Raw genomic sequence first — 25,299 nt, 5'->3', positions numbered from 1 at the left:
GTGGTGAAGGAAGACAGGCCAAAGCAGCTTTTGATTGATGGGGACTCCTCTCTGCTTCCTCCTCCTCCTCCCCTCTACCTTGATTGCTTTCTATTTCATTTCATCCTTTCGGCATCACTCTCACAAGTGCTCTCCCTCTCTCTTTTTCCCCCCTATTTTCCTTGAATTTCATCTACAGACATCCATCCATCCTCTCAAACTAGCAAGCAGAAGCTGCAGCTTTTTTTCCCTCCGCAATCTACTTATGATAACAGAGCAGCACACTGCATGTTGTATCATCCCACTCACCCAGCAGCCGTCTGCACATATCTCTGTTCATGTAAGGATAAATCAAATAGGGTTTCCTGTTTACTGATGATCACGTATGCATGCCAGCCAGAGGATGGGTCATTGAAAATTATATGACTACTTACAAATAAAGTTGCACAAAACCTGCATAATTTGTATGCGACACTCCTACCCGTTGAGCTAAACACAGTTTGCTCCAAAAGTAGAGACAATTCTGTCCCAAAAACCCACTAAATTAATGCTAGCTTTCACTTCATGGAAACTCACGTTACCCACAGCAGATAAATGCCAGCAATAGCTGCCGACAGCCTTAAACACGCAGTGACCGAGTGAACTGTCTAACCTTAAAATAAATGCTTATTTTCAAAGTACAGTTTCAGTCCAAAAGAATCCACTGCCTTCATAAAATCTGAGAGTCCTGACCACACTGTGGTTAAGTAGCTAATTACACATGCTCGGCTGTCAGGCAGGTTTCCCTCGTGGGACAATCAACATTTTCCACTCATTAATTTGGTGAATTTTGGAGAGTTACACAGAAAAACTGCTTTTCAGTTTCCTCAGAAGGTCATTCATTAGGGCTGGATTGTAACAGATTACATTTAATTGGGATAATGTAGTCAGATCACCAAAATTATTACCTAAAATAAATCCAGATTATATTTAAAACGATGTATAGGTGGGGTGGGGGTGACATACAGGAAATGGTCTGTGGTGGACTTGAATCCAGGCCCCTGCATCAAGGACTCTGGCCCTTTCTATATGGGTCACCAGCTCAAAAAGGTGAGCTATGGCAGTACCCCCAAACTGCACCACACAACAGACAGAAAAGGATGCAGCTTGGGAGATCTCGCGGACACGGCAAGAGTGACATTTGTTGAACTTTGGCGGCTCTGCACTGTGAAAACTGCCAGCGTGACCAGCAGAAAAGAGACATCTAGCCGACAGCACTCAAGGAAGGACAAATGGAGCTAAAGCTAATGTTGTGTGTCTGCATTCACTGAATTATTCAAAACAAGTTTGCGTTTGTGTGAGTGAAGCTGTCGGTTCACCAAGTGATCTATGTTCCCACTAAAAAAAAGTCACTAAAAAAACGAGATTGTGGAAAAAGCGACAGAAATGGTCTTCCTTCCAAAGGACAACTGGGCTCAGCCTTAGAGATAGAGTGAGGACCTCAGTTATTTGGGAAGGGCTCCCAGGAGAGCTGCTGCTACTCAACATCAAAAGGAGCCAGTTGAGGTGGTTTGGGCATCTGATTAGGATGCTTCATGGGAGCCACCTGGGGGAGCAAGTCCCCGGGGCAGAGTCAGGACGTGCCGCAGAAATCATGTCTTTTGGCCAGCATGGGAACACCTTGGTGTCCCACCAAAAGAGCTGGAGGAAGTGTCCAGGGAAAGCGATGTCGGGGCATCTCTGCTTAGACTGCTGCTCCTGGGACTTGGACCCAGACAAGCAGCATAAAATGGATGAAAGTCTGAGTTTGTACCGGGACCATGTCAGGTGTTTGATGTCTGAACAGCTGCAGAGCTCACTGTAGGTAGGCAGTGTGTGTAAACAGTTTCAATATGTTATGTACTAGTCATAAAAACTGGATTTTGGGGGTAAGATGTGCTTGGGATCATCATCATATTTATCCACATCACAAATGAAACCAGCGTGGTGTGATGCTTTACCCGTCTGGGTCCATTATTCTTCAGTTCAAACACGTCCATAGTGTAGTTGACCCTGCGGCCATAGTGGTCAAACTGGACATTACCTGTTAGTCCTTGCAGCCGGACCTGCACACAGAGGGGGACAAAGACACATACACACCACGGCACGAAAGAGTTAAACATCAGCAAGTCTTTATGGAGCGTACAGAAAGGCTGAAGGGAAGCTGCAGCAGACTGTATCGAGGGAAGCCGCTGTGTGCTGCATGATTTGAAGAGTTTGAGAGACTTTATTTAATAAGCAGATGTTAGCTGCTCCTTTGAGCTTATTGTTGATTTAACCAAGCCAGCCAGCTCGGTCTTCTGAGCATCAGCTGAAATACACTTCCAACTGGTTTGAGGGCGTTTAAAGAATAGTTCAATATTTTAGGAAATATGCTTCTCAGAGAGTGAAGCTTTGCTCATAGTTCTTTGTGCTCTAAGGGGCTCTGCTGTATCTAAAAGCCTCTTCAAAGGCGTAACTACATATTGAGGCAACGATTGTGAAGATCAGAGTGAGTACAACATGAAAAATGTCTTCTTCTTTTTTTCACTAACAGACATCCAAACAAAGAAAACCTCTTAATCACAGCCATCCCTGCTCTCTATTAAAGGATCAAACCAAGAGGAAGCACGAGCAGCTGTAGTGAAAACCTCTGGCATACCTCCTCTTACACTGTGTCTCACCTGTTTTAGAGTGCGCTCCATGTCGATGCCCTGGTTCCACGGGGCGGCGGGGTTAGCGAGGCAGTCGCCGGCGTTCCCCCGTCTCGAAATGTCCACCTTCTGCCTGCGCAGGTTCCTGAAGGCCTCGGCCATCACCATCACGCCATCGTACGTCAGCGCCGAGGTGTACTGTGAGACGGGGGGGGGAGATCAGAGATGTTTCTGTGTATGTGGTCAGAGTTGGAAAATGTGGCTAAAAAAGAACAACTTAACATCAAATAGAAACTCTACAGGGTGAATCAGACTATATTACAAGGAAATAAAACCCAGCGGGGGAGACGGTGCGGGTTGTAAATTACAGTGTTTGTAGCCCGAGGCGACCCTGCTGTTCTGTCCGTTTTGGGTAGTGCTGGGGGGGACACACACACCGGCAAAAGGTATGAGGCCAATTAAATACTGATTTAGCCTGACAGGCAAAATGTTCTGCAATATTTGCTGGTCAGATCTCTTTAAAAACAATCTGCGTAAGGCTGCCTCTGAGAGCACACTGACTTTCTGCAGGGCCGAGCAGTACGCAGTAACGGCCTGGCTGTTAGAGCGAGGCAGCAGTTTTACTCTGCTCATTATTTTCTAGAAATAGAAAAGGAGGAGAGCACATTCCCCACAGTATAAACTTCCCAATTTCCCCTAATCTGTCTTTGACCTGAAGACTCTGCCTATGCTTATTTGGGTCTAAAACACACACACACACACACACACACTCTCTCTCTTTCTCTCTCTCTCTTTCTCTTTCATGAGCAATACATTTCCCTAAAACTCACCTCTGGCGCGGTAGCAAAGTAATTGAGTGAATGACAAAAAGGCTGAAAGACGGAGAGTGGGGCGGGGTGGGAGGGGAGGAAAGGGGAAAAGGAGAGCGTTTTGTCCAGCCGGGAAACAGTCTGGCATTAATTATCCCGAGTAGCAGGAGTTCATTAACTTTGCCTCCGGCCGGGGGTGAATCCTATTCATTAGCCCACTGCTCACGGTGACATTATGGCTTTCTACAGAGAGACTGCTGCACTCCATCCCCCTGTTACTCTTTGACAAGCTGCCCCAAGTAACACACACAAACAATCAAGGTGTGGGATAAACTCACTAACAGTCACTGCAGCTATCAGCTTCTTCTCATCTTCGCCCTCACTGTGAACACTGCCAGGAACATTTTTCTTTCTTTTTTTCTCTCCTTTTTTTTTTTTTTTTTTTTGCAGCTGTGTGCTTACAACGAGACAGACACCAGAACAAATTGAATTTCTTAAGAAATGTTGGTGAGGCCAGATGAAGAAAAGTCTACATGATGTTCTGGGGGATTGCAGTCTGGAGTTAGACATTCTTTCTTGGTTTAGAAATGTGACCGCTGTTACAAAATGCACCTCTGACCTTACTGAAGATTTACAGGTACTCTGTCTTGGGCATAAAAGATGTGATGTCACCCATTGGTTACTGTAGTCCTGACTCGACTGTTTCGCCATTGTGGTTTTTGGAAAACTCTACATCACAAACAAGGGGCGGATCTCACTAAGAAACCAAGAACACAGCACATGTAACCATAACGAATGACACCCTTCATTACTGTGTATCTAACTCTGCATGGGGCCATAATTTATAAAATTAAGATCCTGTTGTATTAATTAAGATGGTAAGTGGTAGATTTGAGAACACGAAGGCCACGAAACACTTACAAAGTAGCAACTTGCTTAAATTATACCCTGTATTGTAATCCTTTTTGACTTTAATGGGCTCCATTATTTGCAAAGCAAACAGGAGGTTTTATTCAACAAGACAGGAGTCTTGTGGTTTGTTCAGATGCACCTTTGCAAACCTAAGCAGTGCTGCCATATTTTTAGAGACAAGAGGCTTTCTCCTGGTAGCTCTAGTGCAGTTCATTCACATCCACTCATAGAAGATGAGACGATTGTGGCATTGTGTTACCCCACACCTGAATGCTCCAGACCAGCAAACTGCTTTTATAGAGATGATCACATTTGCTGATGATCAATTTGATTAGCAGCAATTAAGAGGGTTTCCTACTAACCCTCTTAATTCCTATGGAATCAGTAAGGGTGTACTTAATTTTTCCACATGGCTTCGCCCAGAATTAAAATGATCCTGTTTTTCTGATTTCTACCAGAAGCTATACACCTGAACTGCCATGTACAGCTGGTATCAACATATACATGTATTAATCTGGATCTACAGGAATCCACATTAAAATGTATACAGGTTGCACTTTCCTCAACAGGAAACATACATGTTAATGGAGGTCCATGGACCCAGAACTCTGCTGCGATCTCCTCTCGGGTATAAAGGCTCTCAGGATCTAAGGGTAGGATCTTTATAGCACCTTTATAGCTTTCTAGTTATCATTTTGATATCCAATCACAACGCAGGAAACTCAGAAAAACAGAACATGTAAATGTAAACATGTAAATTATTGCCCAGTAATGATGTCTGTTTCTGTCACTTTAATAGAATAATGCTAATCAGGCTAACCTCATTGATGTATCTAAAGTGACACCAGGAATTAAGGTTTAATTTAGACAAGGAAATAGCTTCATGCAATCCAATAAACTGCAAATAGGTTATTTTTATTAATAATTTCAATCATAACTTTGCAAAGTAACAGTTAAACATCCAAAACATCTGTCTCTGGCTTCAGATTTGAGGTGTCGTGTGTTAACTTGCTGACCATGCAGATGATAAATATGATTTTATGGAGAGAATCTGTTGCCATTTCTTGAGGTGTTGCACTGTAGTAAATAATGAGTTATATTAACATACCATGGTTAAATTAGGTAGGACAGTGGATTCATACTGTAGTGGTTTACACATTTGCCTAACAAGTAAAAGATCTCCATGTGATCCTAGTTATAAATCCCTTTAGGACTGAGTCATTAAGGGCATTTGACATAATAAAAAAAATACCTGCCAAATCAAACATGCAGAGCTACCTGCTGTTGCGACCCCTTATGAATAAGAGTGGCTGAAAGTAGCGTCTATTTAAATTAGGCAGGAAAAGTAATATGTCTTTTATGAATAAAGAAAACAAGTTTGATGGCAGAAAACTCACTGCAAGTGCAAAGGATTAAAAGGCTAGCATAAATACTTTTCATTATGGATGCATAATCAAAGGTTTGAGTTGTGTTGCCATGCTGAACTGTGACTGGAGCCTCGAGCTCCATACTGTCAGATCAATATTCAAATTCATCCTAAAACTAAAACAGCAGGTTCACTGAGAGGTGCTGACTAAGTCTTTGCACTGAAAGTCTGTTTGTGTTCGCTGCTGCAGATTAAAACAGGACTCTGTATTAATGCCAGGCGTAAATGAGGTATAATATCTCCAGTGTTGTCCTTGTCATGCCAAGCTTGCTGTAATACATTGAATAAGAACATCCCATTTACTACCTGATGACTCCTGGAACTTTTTAACGCCAAGTCTTACATTTGTCTTTGTGAAGTGAGTAAACATGCCAGAAGAAGGCCTAACTCACCGTCCTGTTAATATATTAGCAGAAAGAAGAGCTGCCTATGACTCAGGCTGTGGACAACTTAGTGGGGAGCAGAGTAATTTAGGCTGAGTGGATTTCCAGGAGAGAGAGCAATTTATCAAGAAACTGAGTGGGGGTAAACACACAATCACACACACACAGATAGCGCACAAACACACACATTTTGTCATGTGATATCGCCCTGTGGTGTAAACTTTTAATTTGAACCACCCCAATCCATCAGACACACACGGTACGCGCACACAAGCTGCTTGACTCACACCACTTCCACTCCACTGCATCTGGTTTTTAAAATAGAAATCTTTGTTGGACACTCAGATCTGCTCGAGGGGGGAGGAGGTTAGCTAACCACCATGGCGTGATGCCTTCTTGCCCCAGTGCCATTCGCAATCTGTGTGGCTGAAAAGAATTTAAAGTGGGTCAGTCTGTCACATCGCTGCATGGCAGCAGTGGACGAGGCAGGAGGAGTGTTATCAATATTCTGAGTGGGGTTTATGCCAGTGTTGTTTTGCACACCTACCAAACATGATAATAGGCATTCATATTTTTCCGTTTTACACGGCAGCATCCTTAAATATGTCCTCTTTGTTTTGTTTTTAGAGTTTCAACAACCCCAGCGGGATTCTTTAAGGAAAATGGTTTTGCATGTTTCAGTCCATTACCTACAAATAGCACGCACACTATTGTTTATATACAGGACATCTGTTTTTAGATACATTTCCCACCCTCCTCTGCAGATTTATGACTGCAACTCTCACATAAAAGGAGAAATGTGCACAAACAGTTTTTCCATCATATTTGCAAACTTTTGGAAACTCAGTCCTGATGCTGATTTGCATTCTCAGATTTACCCACAGACGCATTAAACAGCCCCTTATTTCATTATTTGCACATAAAATTGTTGTTTGAACCACAAATTAGGAAATGCCAGTGAAAAGAACTGCAGAGAAGAAGCAAATTTTCACCTAATGTGAATCAAAGATATCCACTGGCAGGGTGGACAAAATGAAATATGGTTTATTTTTAGGTCTCACTTTGGAAAAAAATTATGAGAAGAATAATAAGAAGCAGAAAAAGAAGAGGTCTGACAAAATTAAGTGCACACTAAACCATTTGTAATCATTTCTGTGAATGGGAAAGTACTGGTACTTATATAACACCTCAGCTGAACACTCAGAGTGCTTTCTACTACATCCAATCAAATACACATTCATACAGTGCTTTTAACTATACCTAAGTGCTTTCTAACATTCACACACACACACACACACTCGCACTCTGATGGATGCATCAGGAGCAACTCGGGGGGTCAGCATCTTGCCCGAGGATACTTTGGCATGCGGACTGCAGGAGTCAGGAATTCATCCACCGACCTTCCAGCTGGTAGACGACACGCTTTACCAACTGAACCACAGCCGCCCCGTGGCACATAATGTGGTTACTAAACAGAAAATATGATGATAAGAAATTCAAGCTCTGTGAGTGGTCTGTTTCATTTAAGGTTCAGTTTTGTCTCACCATATTATGCATCTCCACCTCACTGTATATGTGCTGCCCACTGCTACACAGAGCTGTGGTGGCTTTACTCCACATCACTGAACTGGAGGAATTAATCAGACATTAACCTGCAAGCTAATGCTAATTAATTTACTAATGGTGAACAGTTAGGCTTGAATTAGGCTGGAATTAGACTTCTGCGTTGGGTCTTTGCGAGGCCTACGTGCTAACCGGACCTCACCTCTGAACTCTACGCGGTAATCACAATCTTTGCAGGCTGCATCAACCTGACCTTTTTCTCTAAGGCCTCTCACAGCTCCTGGGATTTTACACTTAATATAAAGCCCGAAATTGTCCTCCGAGCTCTGTTTTTCCTCTTCTTCCCCCTCGCCTTCACGTTGGTCGCCATTTTGCTTCCTGCAGCTGCACGAAATCAAGTGTGAACAGGACTGTTGCGAGATTTCATTGTGAATGAAATTGGCTGTGCCCGTTGGTAAAATAATACTTTAGTGGAGCGATCTAACGAGAGAAAAAAAAAATCTGTCTGGTTTCGGGAGTGCGCCGGGTGCACACCTGCTTGCTAACTGCAGTGATAGCAAAGAGTTCAGATGGCAAACCGGTGAAATTCTCAGCCTGGCGCAAGACGACCTCAGCATGGCGCAGCGCCAGGTGGTCAACTGCTGGCTAGACTCCTGCTTTACTTATTTTCTTGAGTAGGAACTGAATGGCCAGGAACACCTCCAATGGGCAGAAGATTAGCAAAGTTGGTTTTAGTTGAATTTATTGACATCTGTGTTCACCAGCTACAGACAATATTAACAGGTTGACCCTATTAAAAGACAGCAGTATGTTCTGTACTGCATGCTGCCATGCATGCTTTGCTTTATAATCACCAAGATGCCCACAGTGGACTAATATCACAGGGCCTCTGTGTCTTAGTTACTTTGCAGTGACATTTTTACTTCACAAATTATGGGCATGGCAAATTTGCACAGGATTAGGATTACAAAAGTAATTATTCCAAATTACTTGAGGTCCCCGGGTAATACTATTTGTGCTGTGGGGCTTAAGATAAAAAGATAAAAGCTGTGTTTCACTGCTGCTCTGATTCTGACGTGACTTACCTTGGGCGGGGCGTCCGAGCCCGGGTATTCCCTCTGATCCAGCTTATTCCAGCGCTGCATCAGTTTGATGACCATTGGGTTGCTGAAGTCCACCAGCTGGAAGCCTGTCACATTGGCTCCGCCGTGCATGAAGCGTTCTAGGTTGATGTCTTTAAAACCCTTCGGGGACAGTAAAGGGAAAGAGTGGTCACGCGCAGTCATGAATCCATCAGCGGGAGACAGAAACATGTAAGCGACAGGAAGGACAATGAAGGCAGAGGAATTACACACTTAACAAGTGTAGTATCTAAGCTGGCAACTACCCACTGACTGCAACTCATCAACAGCAGTTTGGATTTATGAACTGTACTCTTTAGCCTTGCTCTTATGAATCATACTGCAAACGTCTATCAGAAGGTGCCGAATATCAGAGCTGTAAAGGCAGCAGTGTGCAGCAGCACTGTAGGTAGCGAGCTGTGCTGAATCCCACAAGACTGTGATCACAGCTATTATCTCCCCTCGTGGGTGATGTAATTACTGAATTTAGTCGGTTTTCTGTATTTGTAGACTTCCAGTCATTCATAAATTCATCTGGTATCTGTGGAATATATTGAAAACAGTCCGGTTTCAGGGATAAATGCCCAAAGGGGAGGTTTTGTGTCATTTGTGTTGTTGGTTGTAATTTCTATTGAGGTAATTTTTGTTTACAGTTTAAATTTTTTTTTTGTTTAACATGTTTTTTTGTTTTTCCTGGCTCAAATTTGACATTTGAGGAGTGTAAGCATCATTGATCCACACACAGTTAGTTATTTTGTATTGTCCTATTGAGCACAAGTCTCTGGATTTTTTGTTATTTCACGAAAAACAAATAATTTACTTTCTGTCAGCATAAAAAAAAAGGAAAAAAAGATTTATTATTATTTTGTTTTTTTAATAAAACTAGTGATTCTCCTTTGGGGAAGGACAAAACCTCTTTGGGAGGGCTCCACATTTATTTATTTTTTTGTATGTTACAGCCACAATTAGTGTCATATTTTTAAATATAGTTTAAGAGCAGCAGCAGCAGTCTAGCACTAAAAGAGCAAAAAAATGCCCCCTGAATACTTAGCATTTACCAGGTTATGTTTACAAGTGGAAGCTTATACACCACTTTTATCTCAGCTCGTGGTTCTGAACTATGCAATCCTGCATTCATTGCTCATAAAATGCATTTACTAGGGCCTTCCTTTGCTTACATGTAATGCTGGTTCACTGGTATCCTAATGATATCCGTTTTAACATCTGCTCCTTCAGCAGGGTCTGTAAATTTAACCACACAGTCTTGAGCTCAGTACCGCACAGAGTTTGAAATGGACTTAAATTACAGTGAGCTGGTAGGAAGCAATATGAGAAAGCAAGAGACAGAAATACAAGTGCAAAACAACCACAAAAAGGACAAAGACAGGCAAACAAGCAAAGACGCTACGACAGGAAGTGTCCGTCCCTCACCAGATTGGCCATGATGTAATGGTAGCCTTTGACATGTTTCCCGACGCTGACAATCTGCAAGATGGCAGAGCAGAGCTCAACGTTAATCTGACTGGATTACAGCATAACAAACCTTAATTACATTAAATGATGCATGTGACAGGTGAGTGCATGCGTGCTGACACCGTGGGTCCATCGGGTTAAACACTCAGAAGATCGAACGTCTAAACGAATGAACGGGCGGTCACGTCAGTATGTAAACACTCCACACTTTCAGGGACATGGCAGAGCTCCTCAACACTCTCACTCAACACGCAAACAACCACACAGCTGCATTACGGTGATAAGAACTCATTTTGAAAGCTGACATCTGCTGGGAAATCCCACTGGACATCCAGGTAATAAGAGCGTGAATCCAGCAGAAAAAAAAGTGTTTTGAATCTCGGAGAAAAGCCTGGATCGGTATCAGGTCCCCGACAGCTTAACTGCTGTCAAGACCCGAGCATCAGTTTGGGTAAGTGAATGGCCTCAGCTCCAATATTCAAGATTACACATAAAAACACCGCCATTACATCACAACAAAGAGCTGCAGGAGAGATTAGCATCCAATCGACACCACTGAGAGGCGTCAAATAAAACAGTCTGCCCATATAATTATAAATGTCCATCCATTCAATGGCTTTCTTACAGATTATTTTATCAGAAGAAAGAAGTTCCCATCAAAACAATTCACCGAAGATTAGCAAAAAGGACACTATTTTCTTCATCCTCCTTTAGTTCTCGAGACTCTAAGTGGAAACACGTCTTTTAAAGGGGAAATAAAGAGAGTAAAGTTACCTCAAAGGAAGACAGTTTAACAGTTTCAGAAGTAGGAATGTACCAAGCTGATATCCAGGTCAGATTCCAGCCTGATGGTGATTCAAAAAGCTGGACTAGGTGACAGCAGGATGATCTATGGGGCTGATGATCCATGTGGGCTGCTAGTGGTGGCGCTAACATACCAGCATAGGGTGAGTAAAAGGGGTATGAGGTATTTCACACCTGCAACAGGTTGCAACAGGTTTTTAACCACAAACTGTGCTCAAGTGAGTTGAAAGATCTAAAAGGTTTCTTATTATTATCCAGCCATCCATCATCCATCTTCTACCTCTTACGTGGGTCCAGCTTGCTGAGGCAGGACTCTGAGCAGAGATGCCCAGACACCTCCTGCAGGTATTCTGAAGGCCTTCCCAAGCCACAGAATCTTTCCAGAGTCCTTGGGTCTCCTCCCTTTGGACATGCCCAAAACATCTCGCCTACAGCAGGAGGCCTTGGGAAGGCACTGCTGCCAGACACCTGAATCACCTCAAGTGGCTTCTTTTCACGTGAAGGAATGGCCGCTCTTCTGAGCTCCTAACTGTCTAAGACCAGGCATCCTTCAGAAGAAGGTTAATTTGTGCCATGTGTGCATTCCTCTGGTCACTATCTAAATATTATATGTGGTCACAGGTGAGGATTGGAATGAAGACCGACCAATCAGGCGACACCTTTGTCTTTAAGCTCAGCTCTGTCTTCAGCTTTGTTTTAATAATAATAATAAAAAAAGATTAATTTTATATTTCTGGGTATCTTAATTTCTTACATTTTGTTTTGCAAAGTTAAACTAATGTTTAAAATAATTGCAGCGAGGAACACAGTTTATTAGTCACTGGTGTCAGGTATCTGTGCGTCCCCATTCACATGTAGGCTGGTTCATTTAATAACCACATGGATCCAAACCCAATCACATGTGCCCTTTTACACAATATTATTAATTGCTTGTTTCGCGTAGTAAATGTTCACAGCTTCATTTGGACGTTACAGAATAAACACAGCCTAGTTTTTTGTTGCTGTTGCTGGGACTCACTGCTGGAGAACTGGTGGTGATTTGGACAATAATAATAATAATAATAAGGGAATCGAGTGTTTTCTGTGCCCTGACACTCTGCATCACTGACGGCCATCATTAAAGACCACCAAGAGAGCGACCGATGTTTGGTTCACGTCTCACAGTGAGTCACAGAGTAGATTTTTGCACGATTTTCATCATTTATCAAATGAAGGCTGCTGCTGCCACACAATGAACAAATACTGAATAATGAACTCTTTGCACACATCTGTATATGAAGCGTTCTGCTGGATATTTGCTGATCACTGAGGATCCAAGAAATGAGTGCAGGACTGCCAGGGGTTTTTCTTTTAATTTTTAATTTTGTCTTGTTTTCTTCTACCCCTGATACGCCACACTCAGGAGAAAAATCCCTCTGATAGACTCAAACGGCCTTTTCCACAGCTTTTCATGCCTTATTTAATACTTTTTTAATAAACTGACTGCAGACTTGATGCTAATGTAACAAAACACACTTCATGTTTGTAACCTATTGGTTAAAGTGTCTTGAGTGTTCACTCAAACAACAGATCTGCGTTTGTATCTAATGGCCAGGAGGGGGCGACATCTTTGGCTGTAAAAAGAGGCCCAACTGCCTGAATATCTAAGTGAAAAGATCATACTTCTCATTTAATTTGTACTCTCAGGAAACATTTTATTAATGTTATTATGGGCTCATTTTCTATTTTCACATCTTTTTTAGCACAGTGTAGGAGTCGGTGGAAGGAGACACGAGCCGGTATGTAGTCTCAGCTTTATTAGGAAAACTCACAACAAACTACAACTCCAAATATAACTCCTCAAAAGGCGGAGTCAAGCCCTTTTATCCTAGGCCTCTCTCTCCCGCCTTTTCCCTATCTATTCCGGTCTCTCTCTTCGCAATAAGAGCTTGGGGCATTCTGGTGTGAAATGTGCATACGCTACTGGGGCCAAAAACCTATCAGTCCCCGGGAAAACCGGCCCGCTCCTTTTGTCGGCCCCCGAAGCAGATGCACCAGGAAGGAATTCCCCTGGAACCCTCAAAGGCTGGCCCAGGACCAGCTCGGCTGAAGAAGACTGCAGGTCCTCCTTAGGTGTCGCACGCAGGCCCAGCAGGACCCAAGGAAGGCGGTCAACCCAGCTGCTGTCCACCAGCGCAGCCCGTAAGGCAGCCTTCATGGTACAGTGGAACCTCTCGCAAAGGCCATTGGACTGCGGGTGGTACGCGGTAGTGCGATGGAGTCTGACGCCAAGGTTCTCCGCCACAGCAGTCCACAGCTCAGACGTGAACTGAGGACCCCTGTCAGATGTCAAGTCAAGCGGTACGCCAAACCGAGATACCCAGGAGGAGACGAACGCACGAGCAACATCTGCTGAGGTGGTTGACGCCAAAGGAACTGCTTCAGGCCACCGAGTCGTCCTGTCCACCATTGTCAGGAGATGGGTGAAACCCCGGGAAGGGGGAAATGGACCTACCAGGTCTACATGGACATGTTCGAACCTTCTCTGTGGTATGGGAAAGTGCTCCAGAGGGGATTTGGTGTGTCGTTGCACTTTGGCGCGCTGACAAGCAACACATGAGGAAGCCCACGCCCTGACCTCTTTCCGGAGGCCGGGCCACACAAACTTGGCCCCTACCAACTTAACTGAGGCTTTAACTCCCGGGTGCGAAAGAGAATGAACTGCCTCAAAAACCCGCCGACGCCAGCAAGCAGGAACCAAGGGGCGAGGCCTGCCCAATGAGACGTCGCAAAGTAGGGTTACGCCACTATCCTGAAATGAGACATCTTCCAAACGCAAACTGGACTCGGCCGCCTTAAAAGCCTGAATCTCCGTATCCGTAAGTTGGTCGGCAGCCATGGCAGAGTAGTCCACTCCCAAATGCACAGAACTAACCTGCGCCCTGGACAGACAGTCAGCCACCCGATTACACTTGCCGGCGACGTGCTGAATGTCAGTGGTAAACTCTGAAATAGCAGAAAGCTGCCGTTGCTGCCGTGCAGTCCATGGTTCTGAAACCTTTGCCATGGCAAATGTGAGAGGTTTGTGGTCTACAAAAGCGGTAAAGTCACGGCCCTCAAGCAGGAACCGGAAATGACGCGTCGCGAGAAAAAGGGCAAGGAGCTCCCTGTCAAACGTACTGTACTTTCTCTCCGCATCCCGAAGCTTCCTGCTAAAAAAGGCGAGGGGCTGCCAAGCACCACCCACCCATTGTTCGCACACGGCCCCGACTGCAAAATCGGAGGCATCGGTAGTAAGGGCAACAGGCGCCTCGGGAGACGGGTGGGCCAGCAGGGCAGCGTTGGCAAGAGCAGCTTTGGCACTGTCAAATGCCTGCACCCGCTCAGGTGTCCACTCTATCTCTTGGTTGCCTTTCTTGCCCTTAAGTGCATTGTACAGAGGGTGCATGAGGTGAGCAGCCCGGGGGATGAAACGGTTATAAAAGTTCACCATCCCCAAAAACTCCTGCAGGGGCTTCACTGAGGAAGGGCGCGGAAAAGCAGAAACCGCCTCCACCTTAGCGGGCAGGGGAAACGCCCCTTGGGGCGAAACGAGGTGTCCCAAAAACTCTATGGCCGGCAGACCGAACTGGCATTTAGCTGGATTCACAATCAAACCGTGCTCACTGAGACGCTCAAACAACTGGCGGAGGTGCACTGAATGCTCCGCGGCGGAAGGGCTGGCAACCAGTATGTCATCCAGATAGACGAACAAAAATGGCATACCACGCAAAACGGAGTCCATGAGGCGCTGAAACGTCTGTGCCGCGCCCTTCAGACCGAAGGGCATTCGCAAAAACTCGAAAAGGCCAAAAGGAGTGATAACCGCGGTCTTGGGCACATCACGCGGATGGACAGGAACCTGATGGTATCCCCTCACCAAATCCACCTTTGAAAAAATAGTTGCCCCCGCAAGATGAACCGAAAAATCTTGAATGTGGGGAACCGGGTACCTGTCATTAGTCGTCGCATTATTAAGGCGCCTAAAATCCCCACAAGGGCGCCACCCACCGTCAGCTTTAGGGACCATGTGCAACGGGGACGCCCACGGGCTGTTTGAGCGGCGCACAATACCAAGGCGCTCCATGTTTGCAAACTCCTCCCTGGCTATCGCTAACTTCGCGGCATCGAGACGGCGTGCACGCGCAAAAACCGGCGGACCCACAGTGGTAATGTAATGCTCCACACCATGTTTAGCTACGGCTGCAGAGAAGGTGGGAACCGTGAGGGGGGGAAACTCGGCAAGCAAACGCTGGTACTCATCACCTGTGGCAAGCATGTTAGCGAGGGGCAGGGGGCCAGGACTACCAAGTGTACAGGGGTAGGTATCAAAAGACACAGCATCTATCAAGCACCTATTAGCTACATCGACCAACAACCTGAAAGCACACAAGAAATCAGCGCCGAGTATAGGTACTGACACAGACGCTATCACAAAGTCCCAGTTAAACTGACGTCCCTTGAAACACACAGTCACCAACCTCATTCCATATGTGCGAATGGGGGTACCGTTCGCCGCGTCCAGCAGGGGTCCGTGACATTGTCCCAAGGCGTCCGCAGCTGAAGCCGGCATGATGCTACGCTGAGCACCCGAGTCCACAAGCAGACGGCGTCCCGAAGCAGTGTCCTCAATGAAGAGCAGCTTGTCCGAGCTGCCAGCGCACACAGCTGCTAGTGAGCACCGGCCCTCTCGTTTCCCTGGTGCTGGAAGGTACACGGCGGAATGCAGCGCTTCGCCTTCACTCCGAACCGGCGATGATAGAAGCAGAGCACGCTCTCCTTCCTCCGGCGCTCTGCGACGGCGGCCACAGCACCAGCTTCACTAGCCTCCGTCCCTTGTAGAGCCGCACTCGGTAAAAGTGCATGCACACCGGAATGCCTGGATGCCAGCAAAATCTTGTCCGCCTCTTCAGCTAGCCCGCGGTAATCCTTGGCCCGTATCAGAGCGGAGCTGGCTAGCGCGGTGCGCACGGGAGGGGGGAGCTGGCGCAGGAACAGATGCGTAAAGAGAAACGAAGCGTCGCCCGGGCCGAGCAGAGCCAGCATGTGCTCCATCAGCTCGGAGGGTTTACCATCTCCCAAACCATTCAGGGACAACAGGCGATCAGCCCGCTCTTCGTCTGAAAGCTGATAAATCCGCAGCAGGTTCTCCTTCAGCGCTCCATACTTGTTAGCAGGTGGCGGGTCCCGGAGCAGTCCCATCAGCCGGCGGGTAGAAGCAGAGTCCAGCGCCGCGACGACATGGTAATACTTGGTGTCGTCTGAGGTGATCCCGCGGAGGTGAAACTGGGCCTCCACATGCTGGAACCAAGGCTCTGGATCGTGCTGCCAGAACTCCGGGAGCTTGACCGTGGCCGCAAAAATAGCGGGAGAAACGGCGGCGGCTGGTGAGGAAACAGCGGCCGCTGAGCTGTCGTCAGCAGACATGTTCTTTCGTCGGGGTCACCAATGTAGGAGTCGGTGGAAGGAGACACGAGCCGGTATGTAGTCTCAGCTTTATTAGGAAAACTCACAACAAACTACAACTCCAAATATAACTCCTCAAAAGGCGGAGTCAAGCCCTTTTATCCTAGGCCTCTCTCTCCCGCCTTTTCCCTATCTATTCCGGTCTCTCTCTTCGCAATAAGAGCTTGGGGCATTCTGGTGTGAAATGTGCATATATGTGGCCACCACAACAGCAGAATATTCAGCTTGGAAATTATGGTCTCATTTAGAGTAAAATCAAGACTAAAGCAGGGTACGCTTCAGGGTATGGCTACCTTAAGGCAGACAAATATCCACATATGAGGATGCGGTGTACTCAGTTTATCAGTGAGAACCACCCTCACCAGAAGCACTGCTTGCCACCAGGCAAAGCAGGCATATTGCTTGGGGCCTCAAGCCGGTGGGTGCTGTCTTGGGCCTGGGCCCACCAACTTCAACACCCACCCTGATGAGAAGTAATGTTTTGAGGTTTTATTTTCAGCTATTAAAATATTATTATCAGCTATTAAAATAAAAACAAATGTTTTCCTTTCTTCAAAAAAAAAAAAAAAGTAAAAGACATAATTTATGAAGTTATATCAGGTAAATTCTGACCAGTCACAACAACCTATTTCACACTTTGGATACCTGTTAAACCTGAGGAAGCACGTCACAGTTCAGAGGTCGTTCAGAGGATGGAGGAACTTGAACTTTTTTGCACTGTACACTGGTGTGGATGCCATATTATTGGCATGATGTCTGAATTTGAATTACCTCTGGAGGTTTGGTTACAATGATGGGATGGCTTCTCTGTTTATGAGATATTTACACAGCCTCAGCAGAAGTGTTAACCTGTAATTAACGGATGTGTTTTTCTCACAGCTTCTGGCTGTGCAGAATGTGAGTAAAGGATTAGAGAGAAGATGAAGTCACTCAATGCAGCAAACACATTTTCTATTGAAAATAGAAAAACGTACCAAACAATAGAGAAGATGTGAGTTAGAGCTGAAAATTTCTGTTTTATTTTTTCTCCTTAAAGCAGAGGCGGTTTCTATTGAGACAAGTTAATGAAAGTGAAGTACAGTGCCCGCTTGGACTTACCTGTTTTAGCTTTAAGCTAACACTGGCTGTATTTCTGTGTTTGTTGTCCAGATATTACACAACTTGCGCAACTCATCTGGCAAATCAGCTACTCTCTCTGCAAGTGAAGCAAGTTTGCATTCCTAGATTTCATGTTTCGATATTCAAAGTAACATCTGAAAGCTGTGATACAATAAGCACAGACTGCTCTGGTTGATACGCAGCTAATAAGACCTAATTATGTATTCAAGCGCTCATTCTGGATTGCGATATTTTAGTAAGCTATTAATATGAATGGGAGGACAGCTGGAATGAACACAGGCTAAAATAGATGTTTATGTCTCTGGCAGTAACTCTGACCACTGCTGCACACAACAGTGCATCATCCCAAAAGCTCTCAATATGACAGAACCCATCACGTCTACTTTGGGGGACGATCGGTGTGCTGACATCAAGCAAAGATGGAGCGGGGCGTCTGCTGCTCCGTGGGGGCAAAGAGGCGCACAAACAACCATGCATCTGCAAAGTAAATTGTTAGAACCATGACAGATGTCAGGAGTGGAGATTTCCTGAATAATTGAACAATTACACAGACACCAGTTGCCCCAGGGAAAGATGGAGGGATGAAGGTATGAAGAGGAGGAGGAGGAAGGTGCACATCATATTCTGAGTGTGGTTTTGCCAACTGACAGCACTGGAGATCAGGACAGACTGTTCTTACTTTCAAGACTTTATAATTAGCACATCTACACTCCAAAAGAACAAGCAAACACTGAAGGTTTGCTTCCTTTCCCCGTAGGTGTTTCTGGCCTCCAGTTTTCACTGATTTCATTGTGTCATTACACACTACAATATGACTTTAATTTCGTTAATTTACCTCTGAGAAATTTAATATGAGAGTGATTTTTTGACTGGGGACAAAAAGCTTGAGTAAACAGGGCAAAGGTCTAACTATATTATTCTAATAGTTCCTCATGGATAACTCCAACAGGTAAAGCAGCTTAAAGATCGAACTGTGGCAAATATAATTACTGGTAGCATTGCCAAATTATCATATCAGTCCGATCTTGCTTTACGTGAAGAGTTTCTTCAGTAAAGTTCGCCTTTCAGACTCACACAGCCTCCCTCTCGCTCTCTGCACCTCAAGCTCGCGATAAGAGTTCTCCTGCGGCATGAGGGACCCCCAACTCCAAAATGCAAATGGAAAATGTTAATAATGAAGCAACAAGACGCTGCATATTGGGGAGGGCCTTGGTGAGAACTGGCAACAGCTCCTGGAGCCGACATTTTCCCCCACTACCTTCGAGACAGAGTGGCAAACCGAGAAAAAGGGGAAGGGAGGGTGAGACACGCAAGCGAGAGCAAACAGGCGTGTGTGGGGCAAGAAGGCATTCATACTGGGGTGTCAACTTGGGATAAGAGTTTGGAGGTATACATTAACCTGTTAACATGGCATGTGTGACAGCAGACGACAATGTTAACTGTTTTATGGAAACATCGTTCCTTTATGTGACTTTACTGCGTTAACAAGTGAGTTTAGATCCAACGTAGCCCAGTAAAACAGCAAAGACACACAATAACAACTTTCTAGCCTAACTAACCAATCGAGACAGCTGTAGGAGGACAACTTCCTACTTACTGTTCCCCTCAGTGTCTGGTTGATTGTAACCTTGTTGGAAATGTCTGACAGCAGTACAGTGTTGAAATAAAGCATAAACTTCACCCAAGACGGATCCTCTTAGTTGCCTAAAATGTCCACAGTGGTTCATGGCTTTAGTTTCTGTGCCTGTCTGCACACCAAAGAGCCATACCACCAAAATCTGAAAGGAATACCTGCAACATATCTGCCCAGATTTTTGGTCCTTATTATATTCAGCTCTTAGTATCATAAGCGTATGAAAGCGATATCTCTCTAAAACATGACGGGACTCAAAGCTGCAAACAAGATGAAGCATAACTAACTGCACTGTGCATTTTTTAAACCATGAGAATCTAATATTGCTAAAACTTAACCAAAGCCCAGAAAAGCTACTGCCAAGTGCCATCTTTCATCAGTGCGAAACCTGAGAGATGGGCTGGTGGGCTCAGGCAGAGAAGCTAATGTGAATTTGCTGCAGGCTGCAAAAAACACAGAATCAAATAAGAGAGAAAACATTTTTCCTATATGCCCCCAAGGGAAAACTTTCATTTAATTCATGAATGTGTTTTGGAGTCTGGGACCCAGTTCTTGTTTTAGATCCACGGGAAACTGATTGATGTTTTACAGCAGACGGCCTGGGTTAGAATTTTACCATTTACCTTCATTTCTCTTCCAAATAAGTCTGGCTAACCTGGAGGTTTGTTCACAGTCTCTCTGTGAGTCTGTTTGCATATTTTGCCTCATTGGAATTTTTTTTTTTTTGGTGATGTTGAATGTCACGTTATTTGCAATAATTCATGACAGAATCCAGTAAAGATCACAGGCAGAACTACAAATATAAGACCCAGGTATTCTCACTTGTCCATATTTTCATTCTTGGACTCTGCTGAAGAAGCTCTGCATGTTTCACCGTTCAAAAATACTCATTTATCTGAAACAAGCTGTTTTAGCTCCTCCCACTTTAAGCCAACTACTTGATTGGCTTCACAGCGCAAACAGAAAATTTGAGCAGCAAGTGGGTGGAGCCTCTGTGCTCAAACAGAGGCATATTCCTGAGATAACCATATTAAGGGCATCTCCTCTCACTGGCATCACACATATCCAGAGATAGAAAAAAAAACAGTGTGGAACAGACTCTACAGAGACTGGACTTCAGTGTGATCCATATTCAGATGAAGATGTACTGAAGGTACTGTGAAATTAAATTTTTAGTTCCTAAAAGCACAAATATTTCATTTAACCTGCAGATTAAGGGTTAAACTTGCTAAGTTGGGCATATGAGCATGATGCTGCTAATTTATATGCAAATATGCAGCCAGTTTGTGAAGAGTGACCATTGAGCAGCAAGACTTCAATCACTGCAGGCAGAGACTTGATTTTATACCCCGCTGCTGATGAGCCACACCTTCCTAAAAATCTGGCACCACTTTCCAAAAGGCAATTAAAACATGTAACCAGTTATATATTATCATAATTAAAACAATGATCCAACAATATCCATAAACCCCATATCTACACTAAAACCATACACCCATACAAATCCCCCCAAAACACCTTGAAATCCCAAGCAAGTCCCCCACCCAATTTCCTCCTTGGTCTCTCTGGGAACCTTTAAAAAGTGTTCAGACCCCCACCCACACCCTGGAAAAGACAAAAGGAGTAACAGGTGCGATCGCTACACCACAAACCCACTTGCGCTAAATTAGCATCCATATTCATAATAACCGCATAAGTTTATTACCCACACTTTTCTTAACCACATGATAATCAATTACATTTGTGGCCAATACCGGCTCTTCATCTTATCAGAACCACACAAATCATTAAAATGCTCAATAAATAATCAATAAATATTTAAGAGTTCTCATGTGTAAGTATGTTTCTTAATGCGCCAAAAAGTGCTGAGTGCTAACTAAAGTGCAAATGTGCCCAAACATTTAATACCTCACACAATAATACAAAATTACTCTGAACAAGTACGAAACACCTCTTTGTTACACAGCTCATTTCAATAATAACCAGCAATAAGCAGCGCGGGTTAGTGGCTCAAAAATGAGAAGACCTGATGAGGGAGCAATTAATGTACTAATAAAAATAATGCAGTGCGAGCCCAGGTTTTATACTTGTATTTGTCTCTGAAAACAGTGTGGTGGTTCAGGTAAAAGAGACGCAGCTGAGCTGAAGGAGAATCGATATGTTTCGATATAATAACAAACTCTTCTGTTAGAAACTTCTGGGAGCTGCGTGTGGAACTGCATTTATCCAGAGGAGAGCTGCATTATTATTAACTGCTCCACTCTGTTTCATCAAAATAGCAGTATTACTGAAGTGCACAAACATGTGGGGTGCAGCTCTGAACATGCACAGTGAGGACTGAGTGTAGGGTTGTAGGACAGAGTCAGTGTTTTGGACCATGCTGACAACTTTGACTCATTCAAACACGTCAATTACACGTGTTCCCCCTCTCATTCCAAATAAATGATGCCCAGCAGTAACTATCACAGCTACATCAGGGATAAAAGGAAACACATTTTTTTTCCATCTTAAATTTAGGTCAATTTGCAAATGAAGCAAACCTTAGCAAACCATGTTTGTGGGATTCATTTAAATATCCTATCCTGAAAGGGAAACTCCTGCAAATACATACGCCGTTAGGCCAGCAGCAAAAATCCGTCTGAACACGCCTCTCAGTCGCTGACACTTTGCCTCTTAATGGTGGCTTAATTTCTAAAGAGTTTTGTGCTGTTAAATTAAAAACCAACACCAATGTAAAAATGACTGATTAATTTGACTACAGTACAGTGTCACCTCACTCCAGGCTGCACCCTGCCTTTCTCCCCACGACACCTGTAACAGACTCCGGCTCCCCGGTGAGCCTGAACTGGATCAGCAGTTAAGAAAACAAGAAAATGGATGGATGGTTAACAGTTACAGTAACATGTACATCTTTCAACTTTTGGTAATGGCTGATTCTCCACATGTAAAAAGGACAAATACGTCAGACTTATGGTGCTCTGGTAAAATAAACAACCAAATGCTGATGCCAAATGCTTGCATCACCTGTTCCAGCATGTTCTGCAGTCTCTCAGCCTCCACGTCGATGACAAACTTTTTCTCCTGTCGCCGGTCCAGGTCTTCCAGCAGTCGCCGGTAGTTGGCATCGTTGAAGCTTTCCACGCAGATGGCGCTGACCTGCCAGTTGTTTTGTCCCGCCTTTTCCATGATGGCCTGCAGGATGGCGTAACCTGATTCGTTCAGACACACGGGACAAAACGGATCAAAGATGGAAGTCTCTGACACAACATGAACAAACAGCCAGCACACAATTATTTAAATAAATGTGAGAAATTTTGCTATCAAGGGAAAAAGTTTTTTCTATGTCAGAAAGACGTTCCAAGTGTTTTTCTTCTAAGCATGCTCAGCGTCAGGGTAGGGCCACGCAGGCGTCCCTCTTTGCTGCACAGCATTTTTATCCCAAAAGTCAACACTTGTTAAAAAGTCATCACAGCAAGACAAACACTTTTCTGAAGACAGATTTCTAGAGATATAACCACAGTGTCTGTTTATACCTTGGGCTTTTCTTTAGAGCATATAATTACACACAAGCCTGATCACTTGATCCAGATTGGATCCCAATCGGATGCATTTCACTTGTTATCTGAACCAGGGGCGCAGCTATATACTTTCTGAGGTGTATGCGGACACATTTTTAGCCCCCCCCCCCCCCCCCCCCCCCCAACCAACCAACCCACGTGCATACACACACCAGGGTTCTAGCCAGAAATTTCATCTGCACATTTTAACTTCTGTACTGCAGTTTTTCTCTATGTCACATGTGTCAGACTCAAGGCCTGCGAGCTACTTCCGGCCCACGATCTAATTTTATACGGCCAGCCAGATGATTTCATATAGCTATTATTAATAGCCAGTGGGTAAATGTGCTCCCACCACTTATACTACAAATCCCACTCACTGCAACAGCTGCCGGCAGGCCAAGAACTGTGCACCCGTTTTCCGTATTGCCGACTGATCAGTGATCAGCGGATAAAACATCAGTCAGCACTTTTTACAGTGACACAGGTGTGATGAGCTGCCTGAGGAAATCTGTCAGTTCATAGAAAGTGAAGGAAACGGCACCAAACAATCGCACAAACCAAAACACAATAGTGTGATTACCACCAGATTGTGGTTATAATGATCATTCTGGTGGCTACAGCTGAAGTAAGGAAAAAATAACAGCTGACATTCTCTGCACAGCGAGTTAAACCACACAGACAATGGAGGCGTGGAAAAAACTTGTCAGCGATGATCCACTCCTGTTAAATCATGCCTGAAATTTTCATTTGATCTTCGTTTTTCTTCTTACTTCTCCTCATTCATGCTGGTTGTCATTTCGATTTCTGTAGCCGCGAAATCAAGTGCGCGCATGACCTTAGGGACATCAAACGTGCACATTGTGAACTTTCCCTGCTGTGGTAGACTGCGGGGCGGGGTCCTGTTTGCTAAATGCAGTGACAGCAGAGCTCCGAAAGTGAAGCGGTGAAATCCTCAGCCCGACTAGAGGGCGTCTCAGACCAGCGCTAGCTGAACATTGCGCGCGCACACACACACACACACCATCCGCATCCTCTCAACATTTACGGTGTTCATGTGTGCAGATCACTTATTCATGGACTTATAAAATACAAGACTTCTGTGACATAACTTACGGCTGTCTTGGGGACAGGAGGAGGGGAGGTGAAGGAGCGCAGGGGCGCCTAATCAGCGCCGCGCCTCTGTTATTGATCATGTCATATGCACAGCTGTTAAATACAGAAAATGCAACTACAGAAATATTTTCCAACATCGTTTTGGCGCCCCCATCTTGTGCGGTGCCCCTATGCATTGCATATAGTGCATACCCCCTTTTTGCGCCACTGATTTAAGATTTTAAGATTTAAGATTTAAGATAGTGTTTATTTGTCACATGCACAGTTATACACAGTACAATGCACAGTGAAATGTATTTTGTACCTGCAACCATATATACACACACATATAAATAAGAAGAATTAAAATAAAAAAAAGTAATTCACACTATACACTATACTCTATATACTATACACTATACACACTTTTATAAATTATAATATTTACATTGTGCAATAATGGTCCAGTTAGGGCTCAGAGTTGAGCAGACGGATGGCTTGTGGGTAAAAACTCTTCTTCAACCTTTCAGTCTTAGCCCTCAGGCAGCGGTAACGCCGGCCTGATGGGAGCAGGGAGAAGAGAGAGTGTCCGGGGTGGCTGGGCTGTTTTAGGATCTTCATGGCCCTCAGCCTGCACTGCTTGGTGTAAATGTCCTGCAGGTTGGGGAGGGTGGTTCTGATGGTCCGTTCAGCTGAACGAACCACCCTTTTTAGGGCCATGAAGTCCTGCTTGGTGCAGTTTCCCATCCAGGTGGTGATGCTCCCACGCATGATGCTCTCGATGGTGCAGGTGTAAAAGTTCCTGAGCACCTTGAGTGGGAGCTTGAAGTCTCTCAGCCGCCTGAGGAGGTAGAGACGCTGTCTGGCCTTCTTCACAGTGATGTTTATGTGATGAGTCCAGGACAGGTCCTGTGAGATGGTCACTCCCAGGTATTTGAAGGTGTCCACTCTTTCCACCTCAGCACCACTGAGCACCTCAGCACCTCAGCACCTCAGCACCACAGGATCTGAACGATCCTGACACATTAATGTTTTTGTCATAACAGCATGCTTTAAACAGGTATTAACAGCTCTAAATGGGTATTCAGGTATGGAAAAATGGAGCTGTAATACGATACTGTGGAAAACTGGACTGCTGTTCTGGTCTCAGCTGCAGGATTGTTACAGCCCTGTAACTAGAGAAGCTCTGAGAAAGTTGTATTTTTAATCTAATTCTAACAGTTATTTGGTAATAAAAACTGAATGAGCGGGGAAAAAAAAGACCACATGGAAAAATTTAACCTTCCTTTT

At 44.6% G+C, this 25,299-nt stretch overlaps 1 protein-coding gene across 2 annotated transcripts in view; it reads right to left on the bottom strand.

Moving 5' to 3' along the window:
* Positions 1-25,299, bottom strand: part of gria4b (glutamate receptor, ionotropic, AMPA 4b) — a 177,785-nt gene that overhangs the window by 56,932 nt on the left and 95,554 nt on the right. For both annotated transcript variants that reach the window (XM_030745811.1, XM_030745812.1), the window contains exons 4-8: positions 22,382-22,566; positions 10,276-10,329; positions 8,809-8,967; positions 2,661-2,828; positions 1,959-2,063 (exon numbers count right to left, since the gene is read on the bottom strand). In XM_030745811.1, the coding sequence (XP_030601671.1) occupies positions 1,959-2,063; positions 2,661-2,828; positions 8,809-8,967; positions 10,276-10,329; positions 22,382-22,566 (671 nt within the window). The remainder of the gene's footprint in view (positions 1-1,958; positions 2,064-2,660; positions 2,829-8,808; positions 8,968-10,275; positions 10,330-22,381; positions 22,567-25,299) is intronic.

The sequence above is a fragment of the Archocentrus centrarchus genome, chromosome 14, assembly GCF_007364275.1.
Source record: "Archocentrus centrarchus isolate MPI-CPG fArcCen1 chromosome 14, fArcCen1, whole genome shotgun sequence".
Classification (NCBI taxonomy): Eukaryota; Metazoa; Chordata; class Actinopteri; order Cichliformes; family Cichlidae; genus Archocentrus; species Archocentrus centrarchus.
Note: the sequence above shows the minus strand (reverse complement) of the source record. Positions and strands in the feature narration are given on the sequence as shown.